This window comes from Macrosteles quadrilineatus, unplaced genomic scaffold (assembly GCF_028750875.1).
Source record: "Macrosteles quadrilineatus isolate MER2022 unplaced genomic scaffold, UCM_ALF_1.0 Scaffold_4__1_contigs__length_99947679, whole genome shotgun sequence".
In the NCBI taxonomy this organism is placed as follows: Eukaryota; Metazoa; Arthropoda; class Insecta; order Hemiptera; family Cicadellidae; genus Macrosteles; species Macrosteles quadrilineatus.
Window position 1 is genome coordinate 74,234,468 of NW_026542597.1, and position 15,558 is coordinate 74,250,025.

Genomic DNA, 15,558 nt, shown 5'->3' on the forward strand with positions numbered 1-15,558 from the left:
GATCACCATTATAAGGCACTAGGGCAATCCCTGACTATTTATCGTCGGTTTCAATTTAGAGAATGCATGCTTTTCACACGGACAGCTGTATGTTGCGTGCTCACGTGGTGGTAGGTACGCCTAAAAACTTATATACCTAGTGACCTACACCTATTATCACGGGGATAATAGATCAGAATCGGATTCATCAAAAATTGGTATTAAACAGTATTGATAAACATAAACACATTACGTTACTGGCCCGAAATCTTATACTAATAACTATATCCTCCAGTTTATATTTTTTTGATAGTTCTTTTCAAATAGTAAATCAAATAGGTTTACATTCAGGAGAGGGACGTCATTCGTTTTTGTTTATGATCCATAATCTCCCAAACGATGTCATCCAAACGATGATGATGTGTGAGTATATCAGTGGATCTCACTGGGGATTTTTTTTGCTGACCTAATTTGATGTATCAACATAGGCTATGTGTGTATATTTGAAATTGATTCATCATCCGTTTATTTGCGTATTTAGTAGCGAAACTATTTCAGTTTCAGACTCATAAAACTGTCTTTATACAGTAGTTTTTTGCAACAAAATGTCTAATTGATGACAAAAGGTGATGTTAATTTAGGTCTTAAACATTTTGTTGTGTGGTTGTGGCTTGGAAAAAGTTGATTACAGGCTCTTGTAAAACACACAATTTTTTCGTTAGAACTAAAACAAGATGCAAACTTTTGATGAAACTAGCGTTCTTTGGATTGTTGTGAACTTTATTTTAAAACCGATGCTGTAAACCTCAGAGTAAGTAGCTTCAGCTACCATCTTCAGATGTCATAGAAACGGACGTCACCATCAACTGGATCAAGATTATCACTAGATCCGTAGTACCACATATCTAGTTATTCATATTCAAAACAACTACGAAAGCAGAACACGCCACAAAATAACTCTCTATTACATTACATTTACACGCAGTAAATTTCGGATTATTTCCATAACCACTACACCGGGATTTTAAGCGGTTCAGCGTATGTTAATACGGTCTGATCAGGTTGTTTAAGATATCCATTAGATATGCCCAGTGCTCTGTCTCTCTCGCTCCTACGTCGAATCGCTCTCTCCTTCTCTCTCTATGATTGTTACATATTCATGGGCTGCTACTGGTCCTACGCGATCTACATCACTTTATTTGTGGACCAGGGTTTGGACCGTTTCTTTTATAAACGACTTGCTGGCCAGCTGGAGTGTAAGGAAAAGAAAAGAGTGGAGTTTGAAGTTGAATATTATTGACTATAGATGCCCTAAATTGAAATATCTGCTCCAATTAAAAACTATATAAACGCACTCTATGAGAGGTCAGTTTCCAGCTGTCTTATTTGAGTAAAAGATTTGGTTGCATTAGCTCATAAAGATAGGATCAATGCAAACTTCAGTAGGCCTACAGCCAATCTTAGCTTTCAATAGCTATTTTACTCAGTTATTCTATCGTGTCCAAGTTTATGTAATTTATTACATTTATTGCATCACATGCACACTACTTGGATTGAATAATTCATAACCCTTGTAAACCTTAAAGTTAATGTTGGACTCGAGACCAGTTCTTCTCATGGTTATTCCAAATATGGAAGTTTATGGCTGTACCTTACCTTGGAAGCACCATTAAAGGACAAAGTCAATAAGTTGTGTCTAGGTAAAATGGTGTTTGGAAGCCTTGAAAATGATGTATTGAACACCCAATGTTTACCAGTACAATGGTAAACTAGCCAAAAAGTAGTAGGAGTTTTTTTTTTATTTAAGAAAATCCCAAATTTTTAAGTATAAAATCAAATGCACGAAAAGATTAGAAAAAATAGTGGGGCATACAAAAATAGAACTTATACCTGTTTTGATGCATGTTTCAGGTTTATTACCTTTGGAGTGTACTAGCTTCCTTATGTTTCTCTATTTTTATATTGTACAATTTATTAATACTTTACTCTTTTTCCACCTAACTCTTTTTTTGCCAGAGGACTGAACAAAGTTCCACTACAATGCCTACCAAACCAAGATCCAACACAAATAAAGTTTCGTCTAATACCTTACTCACTTATACCACAGAAAACGTACTACTATAACCCAGAATGCCAACCGCATGGTAAAAAGCATTAAGCGTTTTGAGAGAGCTTTGCCTGTCAATCCGTAGGCAGCGCCACCAGCGTTGCTATGCTATTGTACGGCAACGCTGGTGGCGCTGCCTACGGATTGACAGGCAAAGCTCTCTCAAAACGCTTAATGCTTTTTACCATGCGGTTGGCATTCTGGGTTATAGTTGTACGTTTTCTGTGCTTATACTAGGGAACAAAACCAAGTTCCATTACATATAAATTTTCATCTCATCCTCAAGTAAAAGAAAACCAGCGATAATTTGCAAGTAGATTATAGAACACTTAGTTTCAACTGTTTTGAAGGTGGTTAAATAACTAGAAACACATTGTAAACAACAAAACACCCACCACCACCGGACACATACAACCTTGAAATTATAAATAGCTTATTTACTTAATAGGAAATTAGCTAAAACGGGAAATGCCTCCAGTGATTTAATTAATCAAACAATGTAAATCCGTGCAGTTATCTCTAGACCTCCAAATACACCCTAAGAGTGCTAACCCATGTACCAGCTGGGGAAGTACAATGTAGTATCGAAGCTGTGTAGTATTGCTACTATCTCGTGACCTTTGTAAGCATTACCGTTATCTGTACAAGTCTGGGCTTGTAGTTCATTGTCATGTTTACAGGTACATCACACAATTCACACAACAATGTAACTGTATAGGTCAAGGGCTATGACTGGTTCGCTACCGGGTTCCATTCAATTCAAGTTCATGTCAGGTTTTCTGTGACCTTCAATTTTTAGTTTGGTTGGTTCTTTTTGTTCTTTCTTTGAAGTTTTTGTTGTTTTTAGTACTTCTTTTATGAGGTTGCCTTTTTTTTGGTTAATTGTATAGTTTTATTTTGAAATCTCGCATTATAATATTTACATTATATTTTGTCAGGTTTTGTAATGCTTTAGAGATTGTGGTTTTGACGTTTATTTTAACATTAGGTCTTTTAACATATATTTTTGTTTAGGTCTGTAGTTGGTGGATTCCTGTTGTTCATGTTTTCTTGATAGTTTGTAAAAAATGTGTTTTAGGTTATCGCGTTTTACGTTTTTCTCCTTTTGTGTGATTATTTTGACTGTATTTTTCATTTTTATCGTTCTATAATGATCGTTTTTGTTTAAATTTAAAGAGTACTTTTTCACATAGCTTTTTAGTTTGTTGGTTTTCCGTTTCTAGTATTACAAATTATTTCTTGTTGAGAGGGTTTTTGTGAGGTTGTGTTATTTCTAGTGCTTTGAGATCGCGATTTTATGCTATTATTTTAAATTGGAGAAAATGTTAGAAATCGGTTGCACATAGATGTTTGTTTTTGTGATTTCCATTGTAGGTTTTTGTTTTTATGATCTTTTTTGCTAAACAATTCTGTTGTGTTATTTTAATGTTTTTCGTATTCTAAGAATTACAATTTTGACCTATTAATCCATATAACATGCAATACTTTCAATACGGAGTTTTCAATGTATGTGTATTTTGGGTGTAGTTTGTATTTCTTATACTACTATATATGTCACGAGTTTGTCGTATTTGTTCTGAATAGAATATGCTACTTATTTAATGAAATTTTAAAATCTAGTCATCGGTAAATAACGTTAGTAAATATCAGGTAGAACAAAGTAATTTTCTTGATGTTTACATGGACCTCGCAGTTGGCAAAACAAAAACAGACTAATTAATTAATTGAAGTAGGCCTAATTGGTTAAAACTGATTGAATGTGTAGGAGTGCTTTCCGAATGAGAGTTTTTGAAGTCTACTCAAAATGTTCAAACAAGACAATGGTAAGCTACAATGAACAATCAAGAGCCCTACAAGCTCTGTCAATTAAAATGCCTTTTGAAAACCTGAAGGTAGATAACATCAATGAAAACAAAGAAGGAAAGTTAAACAACATAGGAGTGCTCAACAAATAATCCGAAACAAGAGCATAACAGCTGCAAATGAGAGGGCCTCTGAATTTGACATGAAACGCGAAGAGTCGGAGCGCTGACTCTTTGATTATTTCAGAATAGGTCCATATTGTTCGAATCAAAGCTATGAAATATTTTATCCATGTTTTGAAGGTCTAAAGTTTTCATGGTGTTGTTGGTTTAATTAGAAATGTTCAATAGGTGAAAATAATAAAATAGTAAAGTAGTTAGAACTAATCGTTGCCAAAAAATCTCTATAGGTTACCACTCAGTTGCTTTGACACTCTTATCTTTTCTTTATTCAGTTAAATTCAATCAAATCCTTAAAAATAGCGATGCAATAGTTCTTTACAGACTATCCAGCTGTTTCTTAGCAGGAACCATTTCATGATGGACAGTTACATTGTCTAGTTACTGTTTTTGACCTAGAAGAATCTGTGCTAATTAGATCTATAAGTACTCAAACTACCAAAAACTATGATTATTAAAATTGCACCCAAGAAGACACTACCAAGAAACACTTAACAAACCTCAAACAGGATTTGATTATTGACATTACTCATAATTCCGAACAAATTATCCTTTACGAGGGAAATTCACTTAACACATCCCCTTATCCAGTGAGCTCGAATAAACAAGCAGAGGTACGTGAGAGGACAATTACAGTAATGACAGAAATCGTGGGGCGAGGGCACGAGCGCATCCAGACGGCAAAGTTTATGGCTACAGGACTGCCAACACGATGTCCTCCAGGTCACTGAACCATCAAACTTACTACGGCGACGTAGTAGTCAAGAGGGGGGGGAGAGACTAATCTGTTCTCCCATCTCCTCCTCCAATCTCAACAATAAGCCCCCAGATGTTCGCAGCCACGATTCTGTCTGCTGCCGAGTTGAGATCGAGTGTTATTGACCCAGAGTCAAAGTAGAACTAGACAGAGTCTGGAGAAACTGGTCCTGCTGGACTTGGCGTTTGGGGGATCGAGTGTTGTTGATCCTGCGTTGGAGCCTTTGAGGCATTAGCTTCTCCTCCAGATGCTAAGGATCCTCTTGCTGTACTCGGACTAAATATGTAAAGGTTCAGAACTCATTAATCAGGGATAAAGTACTTTGACAGAGACAAGTATATCTAAAAACATCTAGGAGGCTGTCTTTATAGTTGAGCCTTTGAGACATTAGCTTCTCCTCCAGATGCTAAGGATCTCCCTTGCTGTACTCAGACTTCCGAAGATTCAGAATACTTTAATCAGGGATAAATTTATTTGGACGGAGGGACAAATGTATCTAAAAAAACTCGGAGGCTGTCTTTAGAGTTGAAATCGACAATTATATGCATATACAAGTCGGTTGGAGCCCACATATTGGGATATCTGCTGGATAGGTTCAGACAACGATATAAACAACTCATGTACAACAACGATGTAGTTCTTTAAACCGTTGGGCTCAGATTACGCATATTCTTTTCTGGCTGTGTGTAATCAGAGAACGGAAACTGAAACTTCGAATTATTATTGAAGAAACTGAAACTTCTGCTAGATAGCTCTTGTTTATTTTGCAAGATGCTGAATTGAGATGAAGAGTTGAAGACAGGATAATATTTGTGAGTCACTCTTTACCTGCCTTCTAACTAAAAAAATTAGATTGGGGTCTAAGAACCACAGCTTCCGCAGGAGAATACAAGGCTCCAGTTTTTAGTAAGTCAAGATCGAGATCTAGAGAATAAGACTTTATTGAAGGTTGTGATGGGGATAGCACATATTCTGTCATGTATCTTTGGCGTGGTGGTTCTACCTTTAAATCGCATGCTCGATGATTAAACTTTGGCAGCCCTTCCTGGCGTTCCCTTCCTCCCAATAACATCACATGATAAAAGCATGACTTCTGATCAGTATTTTCTTTAGTTTCTATATTAGAAGTTTAAACCCCGTACACGGGTCTTTAGGTATTTTACTGTCGTGATCCCACGTTCTTGAAAGCACCATCATATTTTTTTACAAACAAATTTAACGGCTGAAAGAAAGCTACCTCAATTCAAAAACAAGTCTCTAAACAAGGCATGCATTAGGCCAGGCAGGATGTATTTACTTCGCGTTCCCTCCGTTAATTGTATTCTTCAGGTTTGTTTGCCAATTGGCGCCACCCTTTAACAGATAACTCACGCCCGCCACGGTTGCGCCCTAAAGTAGCACTTAAGTGGTTGTTTGCCCTAATGTTCCCTTCATTACCTTGATTCTACCCCAAGTCAAAGTAAACGTCCTCCTTAATTTAAACAATTTGGGCTGAGTCTTAAAGGACGAGTTTCCTTTATCGATTTAGTGATCAGTGTGCATTATGCTGTCGAGAACAAGTCTTCGTTAGTCTCTTTGATTGCAACTGCAAGCAAGTGAAGTGATGGTTAAGAAAAGGGGGATTCCACTTTATTATTCAGGAGGATTTGACTTCGGTTCTCGTACCTTTTGTGGGATAGTTATGTAGCAAGTGTTATACAAATAAATAGAAATAAATGTTGAGAGAAAGAAGGGGTGCAAAATTAAGCTATAGGAAAGTATTAGGTATTATATAAGTACTATATTACTTAGAAGATTCACACTTCAATTGCTGACTTTGAATTAGTTTTCTTAACCCATGCTGTTTTATTTATGTATGCAAATGATGTGTGTATCCTCGCAGGTTCTTTTGCTGTTTTAAAAATAAAGAAAAAAAAATTGGGGGCCCATAGCAGCAATTGCTGCCCTTCACGTCCGATGTAATTTGGCCTTAACTTGTCTTCTATGCTGTGCACCATTCCTAAAAAGTATTTCTAAGTAATAAAGTAGTAATACTTATACAAAATGTATAATGCTAGCAGTACACTATCGCCGAACATAGGCGAGCGAAGTATAATAGTGAAGGTGAGCACGAGTGTGTATACATATTTTTGTATATATATTAGGTTTTGTACCCGGTCTGCTCGTGTACGCTTGGGATAGTTTGCCTTGCCATGATTCGTGCTCGCCTTAGTTCCATTTTGTTTGTTTTAGGACGAGTCAAAGGAGACGAGCAAATACGAGTAACCACCAGCAAGCATGTTCGTAAAAACATGGGCGAGCGTGTACTGGGCGAGTTCCGGGTTCACGTTCGGTAGCATTCGTAGTCGAAAATCGAAATTCGGTGAAACATTCGTGCGAACATTCGGTGATAGTGTACTGCTAGCTAACGATTAGCAACTGAACTATACACGTTAAGTACAAACTACCTCCCAAATGTTTTGAAGAGATCGTTTGGGTTTGACCTGACAGCAAGGCAACGGTTAGAAGAAGACTCGAGATTTATTCTCCAAGTCGCAGGACTTATCTTCTCACAGGTGTGTCCTGATGTCTTCAGGTAGGCGAATCCCATTAATTTTCCCACTCGAAATCAGGATGTCGTCGTATATTCGGCCAAGATGGATGGCCCAAACCACCAAACAGGTGTTCATAGTCACCCACTCACTTTTAGGTCAATTTATTTTGCTCTACGTTTGTTTCTTTTTTTTACAAAAAGGGATTTTTATTTAGTTTATTTTTTTTATTTTCCCGATACTTTTACGCTCTATTTTATTTTTTGTAGAAACGTTAAGCATGTATAGAATATGTTTGCAATGCCACACTTCTAACATGGTTCTTATTCATGATTCTTACACATTTTATAATAAAACCTCTTCATGCAGATTTGTTGCAAGAATGCAAACACATTGCACAGTTCAACTAACCAATCCTAAAGATCTCAACTTATTACAAAAGGTGTCACTGTACATTTCAAAACAAAGTTCCTATACCTTCCAAACTTGTTAATTTTGCCAAATAAACAATTAAATTCCACTAAATCAATTGTAGTTAGTTTGTAGTTTACCATTCGCGGTTATGTGGCGAAGAAAGAAACTGGTCTAGTTCAAGTGCGTGATACTTCGATCCTAGAGGTACTAGGTTCAAACCATGCCAATCACTAAGTGATAATTCTGTGACCCTCTAGGCTCATCCTCAACTATATTTGAAAAATGGTTCTGTTCCGTATTCAAGCGCTACCTAGATATTTCCAGACGTTTCATATCATACAATAACCTTTGTCCTGTCACGTGATGTCTGGAAACCCCAATCTCGCCCCAGTTCTCTTGCATTCATGCAACTACTAACATGTCCCCGGCACAATTAACTCCCAATTGCTGCTCTCATCTCTTAACCCCAAAGTGTATTTAATTATTATTAGTGACACATATTAAAAGTGAACTATTGAACATTTGTGAAGTGAAACACTACTACTGCCGGTCCGGGTCTGTGTACGAGCAATACGCAATAGCTGGCCAGCAAAAGAAACTCGTGTACGTCTACCGGCTTCGTCTTCTCAACACTTCAGTTAAAAGGAAGGTACCTCATCAATCTCATTATATCTGTTAAATAATTAGTGACAAGTTTTTAATATTGCTCTTTCAACATACAGTCCATTTGAACATTTTTAGGCAAGTTTACCCCCCATCCGCTGGTCCTGTCGAGTCGGATGAAAATCTTATCATTAATAATATATTGTGCTTTTATTAGCCTAGCTACTGTAACTGTTAAAATTGTACAACTAAACTCTAAAAAGTGTCACTTCTCTAAATAATTAGAGCAGCACTTGTATTCCCCATTACTAGTTTTGGTGAATAAATAATATTTTATTCCATTCCCCTGTGCCATCTCAGACGTGAATATTTCATGTTAGTTTCATGCTCATGTCCTCCCACTGCTACATGAATCACGTCATATTTCCTTTCAACTAGTTATTTGAAATCAGGAATTAGTTAGGATATTTAATATTTTCTCTAAGTTTCTCAATCAATTCACCATATCAATTATTGTCATTAACAATAATTTTTGTCTGCACTTTGTTTCGTCCTTAATTTTCTAACATATTTTCACTTATCAGAAAGTCAGCCATTTTATATTTTCTGTCCTTGCGATGCACCTTGGTAGCGAACTTCTCCACTAGAGCGCTCTGCCTACAGTCTGCTCGTCGCAAGAACCAATGAGCGTCGAGATTCGTAAAACAGAATAAATCGCCCAATGATATTGCTTCTTCAAATTGATCATATGTAAAACTCAGTTTCAAGCACAGGAAATCAGCTGACTGAATATAAAACACACTCCAGCTACATACAGCTGTGTGAATTGAATCAAAATATAAACGTAACCTTCAAGTTTATTTACATCTTGGAAAATATTGTTTTGTGTGAATATTAAACGAAATATTAGTGGTTGAATCGATTCTTGTCTACATTAAGGATATTGCTCATAATAAATACTTCCCTACTCAATATTCTGCGAAAATACTGATTCAAATTAAATGACTTGTGTTAAATAGACTTTACTTTTATTTACTATGTCTATCCTGGGTCTGATGGTAAAGTGAAATATAATTTTACATTCATTATTTCTTATAGAGTGAATGTAAATGAATTGATTTATTCTGAGCTATTAATTTGCATTATTGTTAGGTCTAAGACTTGGAGTTATTTTGATATTTAGGTGTTGGTGAATATTTACGTAGGCCTAAACTTATGATAAACTTAGGCCTATAGCTTACTCTTTTGATTACATAAATGGTCTGTTAAAATGAGATTCTCTACACTAGAGAAAAAGGCAAAACTTGTCAAAAATAGGCTTCAGAAAATAAGCAAGTTTGTGTCAGCCCAAATTACTCTCTCAGAAACTCAATCATTAAATGTTGTTTCCATTCAGCGCTTACACAACTATGATGATGAAGTTAGAGGTTTATTCTCTGATTTTAAAGCTTTATTCGATAAAGTGGTCTATGATGATCCTGGTTCTGATTATGACGAAACTGAAGCATGCTCTATGCAAGATGAAATTTCGGACTTGTACATTTCTCTGATCAGTGACTTGAAAATAGTGTTACCTGCTAAAACTAAAGAAGTAACACCTCCCACCCAACCATCTCTGCGACTGCCCAAATTTGAGTTGCCCAAATTCAGCGGTAGCTACGAAGAATGGGTTAGCTACTACAATATTTTTGAGGCTTCTATTAATATTAATGAAACTTTGGCCCCTGTGAGTAAGTTCCAATATCTGCTTAGTTCTTTAAGTGGTGAACCCTTAGATTTAGTAAAGAGCTTAAGCATAACTGCAGAAAACTTTGATGTTGCACTTAGGCTGCTTAAGGATCGCTATGATAACAAAAGGCGTGTTGTAACTCAGCTTGTTACAAAAATCATTGATTTGCCATGCATAAGTAGTGGTTCTCTCAAAAGTCTCCAACATTTTCTCACAGTTTATAAAGAGAACACTCAAGTTTTGAAAAATCTCAACCATGACATAACAGCTGAAAATACTCTGCTTGTCCTAACGCTTTTGAAAAAGTTACCTACTGATTTAAGAAAATCTTTTGAGGATTCTCGCATCACAAACAATGACATACCTGCAGTAAATGATCTAATTCAATTCCTTGAAAGAGAATTTAAACGATTAGAAGTAGCTAGTATCGGTCTTGGTCCCTCAGCTAACACAAGATACCCTTCAGTGCAAAAGACTCAATCTAATAGTTATAGGCCTAAACCTCTTCGAGATAGTAAACCTTACTCCTCTCAAGCTAAAACAGCTTTCGTCACAGTGACTAACACTTGTAAGTTTTGTCAAGCATCCGATCACAATATATACAAGTGTCAAGCCTTTCAGGCTAAAAGTAGAGGTGATAGAGTTGAATTCACTTGTAAAAATAATCTATGCGCCAACTGCCTAGGCCATCTACATGATACTAATAACTGTCCTTCTCATAGAGTGTGTCGAATTTGTTCAAAGCGACATCACACTCTCTTACATGACTCAACTCCCACACAACAGCAGCCAAGTTACCCAACCAAGGTTTTTGAAAAAAAATATGGTAAGCCGTCTACAAATAACGCACCCCAAAGCCATGTCACCGCACCAGTGAATAAAAGTGCTCTTGTAGGATTGTCTAGCCAGTTAAACCCAACTAAAACAACAATTTTACTTGGAACATGTTTAGTTCAGGTGTTTTCCAAAGATGGTCAGCAAACTGTACTCCGTGCTGTGCTCGACTCTGCATCTCAACTTACATTGATATCTGAAAGAGCTGTTCAGCTCATCAGTGCCTCCCGTACTCGAGCACATGATGAAATCCAAGGAATTTCTGGCTCACTAATTCATTCTAGAGGAATAGTGCACATTGATATATCTGCAGTTAATGGTCAACGCTTAGCCTACCATCATCCATGCTTGGTTTTGAATCGTATCACTTCACCACTGCCTCAGATCCCAGTCTCACCTCAAGTGAAGGGATCTTTAAATGATTTTGTTCTTGCAGACCCCTGTTTTGATAAACCTGGAGAAATTGATCTATTGATCGGAGCTGATTTATTCGCTCTCTCACTGACTGGTGAGCAGCACTTCTTAGGCCATAACCTGCCCCAAGTTTTAGGAACTATATTCGGATTTGTTGTAATGGGCATAGCTCCTGTTGCTACATCTGAGTTATCAATCCCAAAAACTGTTTCTTTTCTCACTACACATGATGGAGACCTTCACAGTTCACTTCAAAGGTTTTGGTCAATCGAAGAACCCCCGACATGTGTCAAGACTCAGTCAGAAGAAGATGTTCTCTGCTTACAGCATTTTGAAAGAACCCATACACGTGATAACTCTGGTCGATATGTTGTTAAGTTACCGAAAAGACCAAATCATCCTCTATTAGGTGAATCTTGTAGTACAGCTCAACTTAGACTTAAAGCGATGGAAAGAAAATTTGCTGCTCAGCCCGAATTCAAAGATTTATACTCCGAATTTATGGATGACTACATCAAATCAGGTCACATGAGTGCATGTGAGCAACCCCTTTCTGGTGAATGTTACTATTTACCCCATCATGGAGTATTTAAGGAGAATCCCCCTAATTCCAAAATACGAGTCGTATTTGATGGTAGTTCCAAAACAAATAATGGCGTCTCCCTAAACGATATCCTCATGCCTGGCCCTAAGTTGCAGAATGATATTAGTGATGTCTTGCTGTACTTTAGGTGTCACAAGTTTGTGTTCACTTGTGATATACGACAGATGTACCGCCAGATTCTGGTGGCTGAAGATGACAAGAAATATCAGTTAATCTTTTGGCGATCCAACCCTGATGAATCCCTTCAAGTCTTAAAGCTAAATACCGTCACCTACGGTCTCAACTGTTCCCCGTTCATTGCAATCAGAACATTACAACAATTGGTCAAAGATGAGGGTCACTCATACCCCAAGGCGTCTGAGATTCTAACTAAATCAATATTTTATGACGACATCATCGCTGGAGCAGAAAGTCTTGATGAAGCTTTGTCTGCACAGAATGAACTCAAGAACTTGCTCTCTAGAGGAGGTTTTGAACTCCGAAAATGGATTAGCAACGCACCCCAACTATTGGACCAAGTCCCAATTGAACACAAAGAGACTCCAGTGGAGTTAACTGAAAATAGTGAAGCCTTCTTCAGTGTCCTAGGTCTAAAATGGACTCCAGAGTCTGACATGCTTTCTTACAAGGTTAAGGATGTTGAAATAAGTGCTATACTTACAAAGAGAAGAATATTATTTACAATCGCTAAACTGTACGATTTACCAGGATTTCTTACACCCGTAATTTTCTGGGCAAAAACACTTATTCAGTATCTCTGGACAACAGGGCTAACTTGGGATGAACCTGTTCCAAATGATGTTAGAACCAAGTGGCATTCATTCTTAGAAGAACTCCCAATAATTCAAGAATTAAGAATTCCACGCTACATTTCTACTTCTCTGCATACGGCTGTGCAACTCCACGGCTTCAGCGATGCTTCAGAGAAAGGCTACGCTGCTGTTGTCTACCTTCGTGTCACTGACTCTCAAGAGAATACAAGGCTCTATCTCATCGTCTCTAAATCAAAAGTCGCTCCTTTGAAAAGAATTTCTCTGCCACGGCTTGAACTTTGTGGCGCTCACTTACTGGGAAAACTTCTTCAATATTCTTCAAACATACTCTCTGCTCATATGAAGATTGAATCAATCTATGCTTGGTGTGACTCCACAATTGTCCTAACCTGGATACGTACTCTTCCATACCGCTTGAAAGTCTTCATTGCCAATCGTATTTCAGAACTCCAAGAATTGGTCTCTCCTCACTCATGGAATTATGTCAAATCTCAAGACAACCCGGCAGATTGCGCCACTCGTGGTCTTTCACCCTCTCAACTTGTGACTCATCATTTATGGTGGAATGGACCGGAATGGTTACAGTCATCGTCAGATTCTTGGCCTAAGCCAAAATTCACACCTGTTATTGATGATGACACTCTTGAAATAAGGCCAAATCCTCTAAACGTTCTAGCAACCACAGAGAAGATTAAACTCACTGATTTTGATATACTGGAAAAATATTCATGTTTCAGGAAACTTGTAAATGTCATGGCATATATATTGCGATTCATTCATAATCTACAAGCCAATGATTCCCGCATCGGCCGACTTACTTGCCAAGAAACTTCGTCTGCGAAATTAAGAATTTTTAAACTCATACAAAATACATCATTTAAGGATGACATCTCTGCTCTCAAAAAGGGATCTCAATGCAGCTTAAAACTTGCTCGTTTATCCCCATATATTGATGACAGTGGAATAGTGCGAGTAGGCGGCAGGTTGAAACATTCCAACCTTACACAAGATGCGAAACATCCAGTTTTGTTACCTAAATCTCACTGTGCTGTCAAACTGTTGATTATGCATTATCACCTAAAGCATCTACACGCAGGCCCTCAATTGCTGCAGTCTATTCTGTCTCAAGAGGTTTGGATATTATCAGCCCGCAGCGTGATAAGATCTGTGATTTTCAAGTGTCAAAGATGTTTCAGACTTAAGCCTGTAAACAAACCTCCACTGATGGGAGATCTTCCTGAAACTCGATTAAAACCTGTAAGGCCATTCTATCACACTGGCATGGACTATAGTGGACATTTTGACATTAAAGTTCATTCAACTAGGAACACTCAACGGTTAAAATCATACCTCTGCCTCTTTGTATGTTTTGCTACGAAAGCTGTGCACCTAGAAATTGTAACAGACCTATCTGTAGACTCCTTCATAGCTGCACTAAAACGTTTTGTTTCTCGTCGTGGATTGTGTGCCCACTTATACTCAGATTGCGGAACTAACTATGTTGGAGCCTCAAAGCAACTCATGAAAACTTTTCAGAATTTCATCAAGGAATCAAACACTAAAGATGCTCTTAACAACTTCGCGTTAGATCACTCAATAAATTTCCACTTTCAACCACCAGCCGCTCCCCACCAAGGAGGCCTATGGGAGAGTGCTATAAAAAGTTCTAAATATCATCTGAAAAGAGTCATAGGCGATAGAGTTCTAACACTAATGGAAATAATAACACTCGCCACACAGGTGGAGGCTGTACTAAACTCGAGACCTTTGACAGCGTTATCCGCAGATCCATCCGACATCTCAGCCCTTACTCCGAGTCATTTTCTTATCGGCACTTCTCTTGTGGCAGTACCGGAACCAAATCTTGAAGAAGTTCCCGAAAATCGTCTCAACCATTGGCAAACTGTACAAGCCCTACATCAACGCTTCTGGCGACGTTGGCATCAAGAATATTTACATCAGCTACAACAAAGAAAGAAATGGGAAAAGCCCAACAAGAATCTAGAAGTGGGTGATCTCGTTATAATTCAGGACCCTAGAACACCACCACTACTCTGGCCTCTTGGACGCATAGTGAAGACTTCGCCTGGATCGGACGGCATCGTCCGAGTTGTCACCATCAAGACTCAGCGGGGAACCTTCTGTCGTCCTGCTACCAAGGTGTACCCGCTCCCCTGATCTCATTATCAGACCAAACAAAATGTTTATTCTATTTTCAAACATATTTCTATTTCAATGTTATGTATATATATTTAATCTATGTTTCTTATATTTCAATGTCAATCCATATTCATTATGTGTCACTTTGTAACTTTCTCAATGTTTTGAACCATGTACGGTTCAAGGCGGGCGGCATGTTCCGTATTCAAGCGCTACCTAGATATTTCCAGACGTTTCATATCATACAATAACCTTTGTCCTGTCACGTGATGTCTGGAAACCCCAATCTCGCCCCAGTTCTCTTGCATTCATGCAACTACTAACATGTCCCCGGCACAATTAACTCCCAATTGCTGCTCTCATCTCTTAACCCCAAAGTGTATTTAATTATTATTAGTGACACATATTAAAAGTGAACTATTGAACATTTGTGAAGTGAAACACTACTACTGCCGGTCCGGGTCTGTGTACGAGCAATACGCAATAGCTGGCCAGCAGAAGAAACTCGTGTACGTCTACCGGCTTCGTCTTCTCAACACTTCAGTTAAAAGGAAGGTACCTCATCAATCTCATTATATCTGTTAAATAATTAGTGACAAGTTTTTAATATTGCTCTTTCAACATACAGTCCATTTGAACATTTTTAGGCAAGTTTACCCCCCAGGTTCCGA

The 15,558-nt window shown here is 37.8% G+C and overlaps 1 protein-coding gene across 1 annotated transcript; it reads left to right on the forward strand.

The window, feature by feature from the left end:
- Positions 1–1,063: 1,063 nt before the first annotated feature.
- LOC128993055 (uncharacterized) lies at positions 1,064–14,905 on the forward strand. The gene is made up of 4 exons (XM_054416810.1): positions 1,064–1,235; positions 8,301–8,419; positions 9,770–10,042; positions 11,060–14,905. The coding sequence occupies exons 1-4, from the start codon at positions 1,064–1,066 to the stop codon at positions 14,903–14,905; spliced, it is 4,410 nt and encodes a 1,469-aa protein (XP_054272785.1).
- The last annotated feature ends 653 nt before the right edge of the window (positions 14,906–15,558 follow it).

What these genes read in the sequence shown, in the direction of transcription:
- LOC128993055 (XM_054416810.1), top strand. Translation starts at nt 1,064, where the DNA reads ATGCCCAGTGCTCTGTCTCTCTCGCTCCTACGTCGAATCGCTCTCTCC. An exon ending in ACACTTCAGTTAAAAGGAAG is followed by an intron (nt 8,420 to 9,769) that starts GTACCTCATCAA and finishes GTTTCCATTCAG; the next exon opens with CGCTTACACAACTATGATGA. An exon ending in GCGGTAGCTACGAAGAATGG is followed by an intron (nt 10,043 to 11,059) that starts GTTAGCTACTAC and finishes TGTTTAGTTCAG; the next exon opens with GTGTTTTCCAAAGATGGTCA.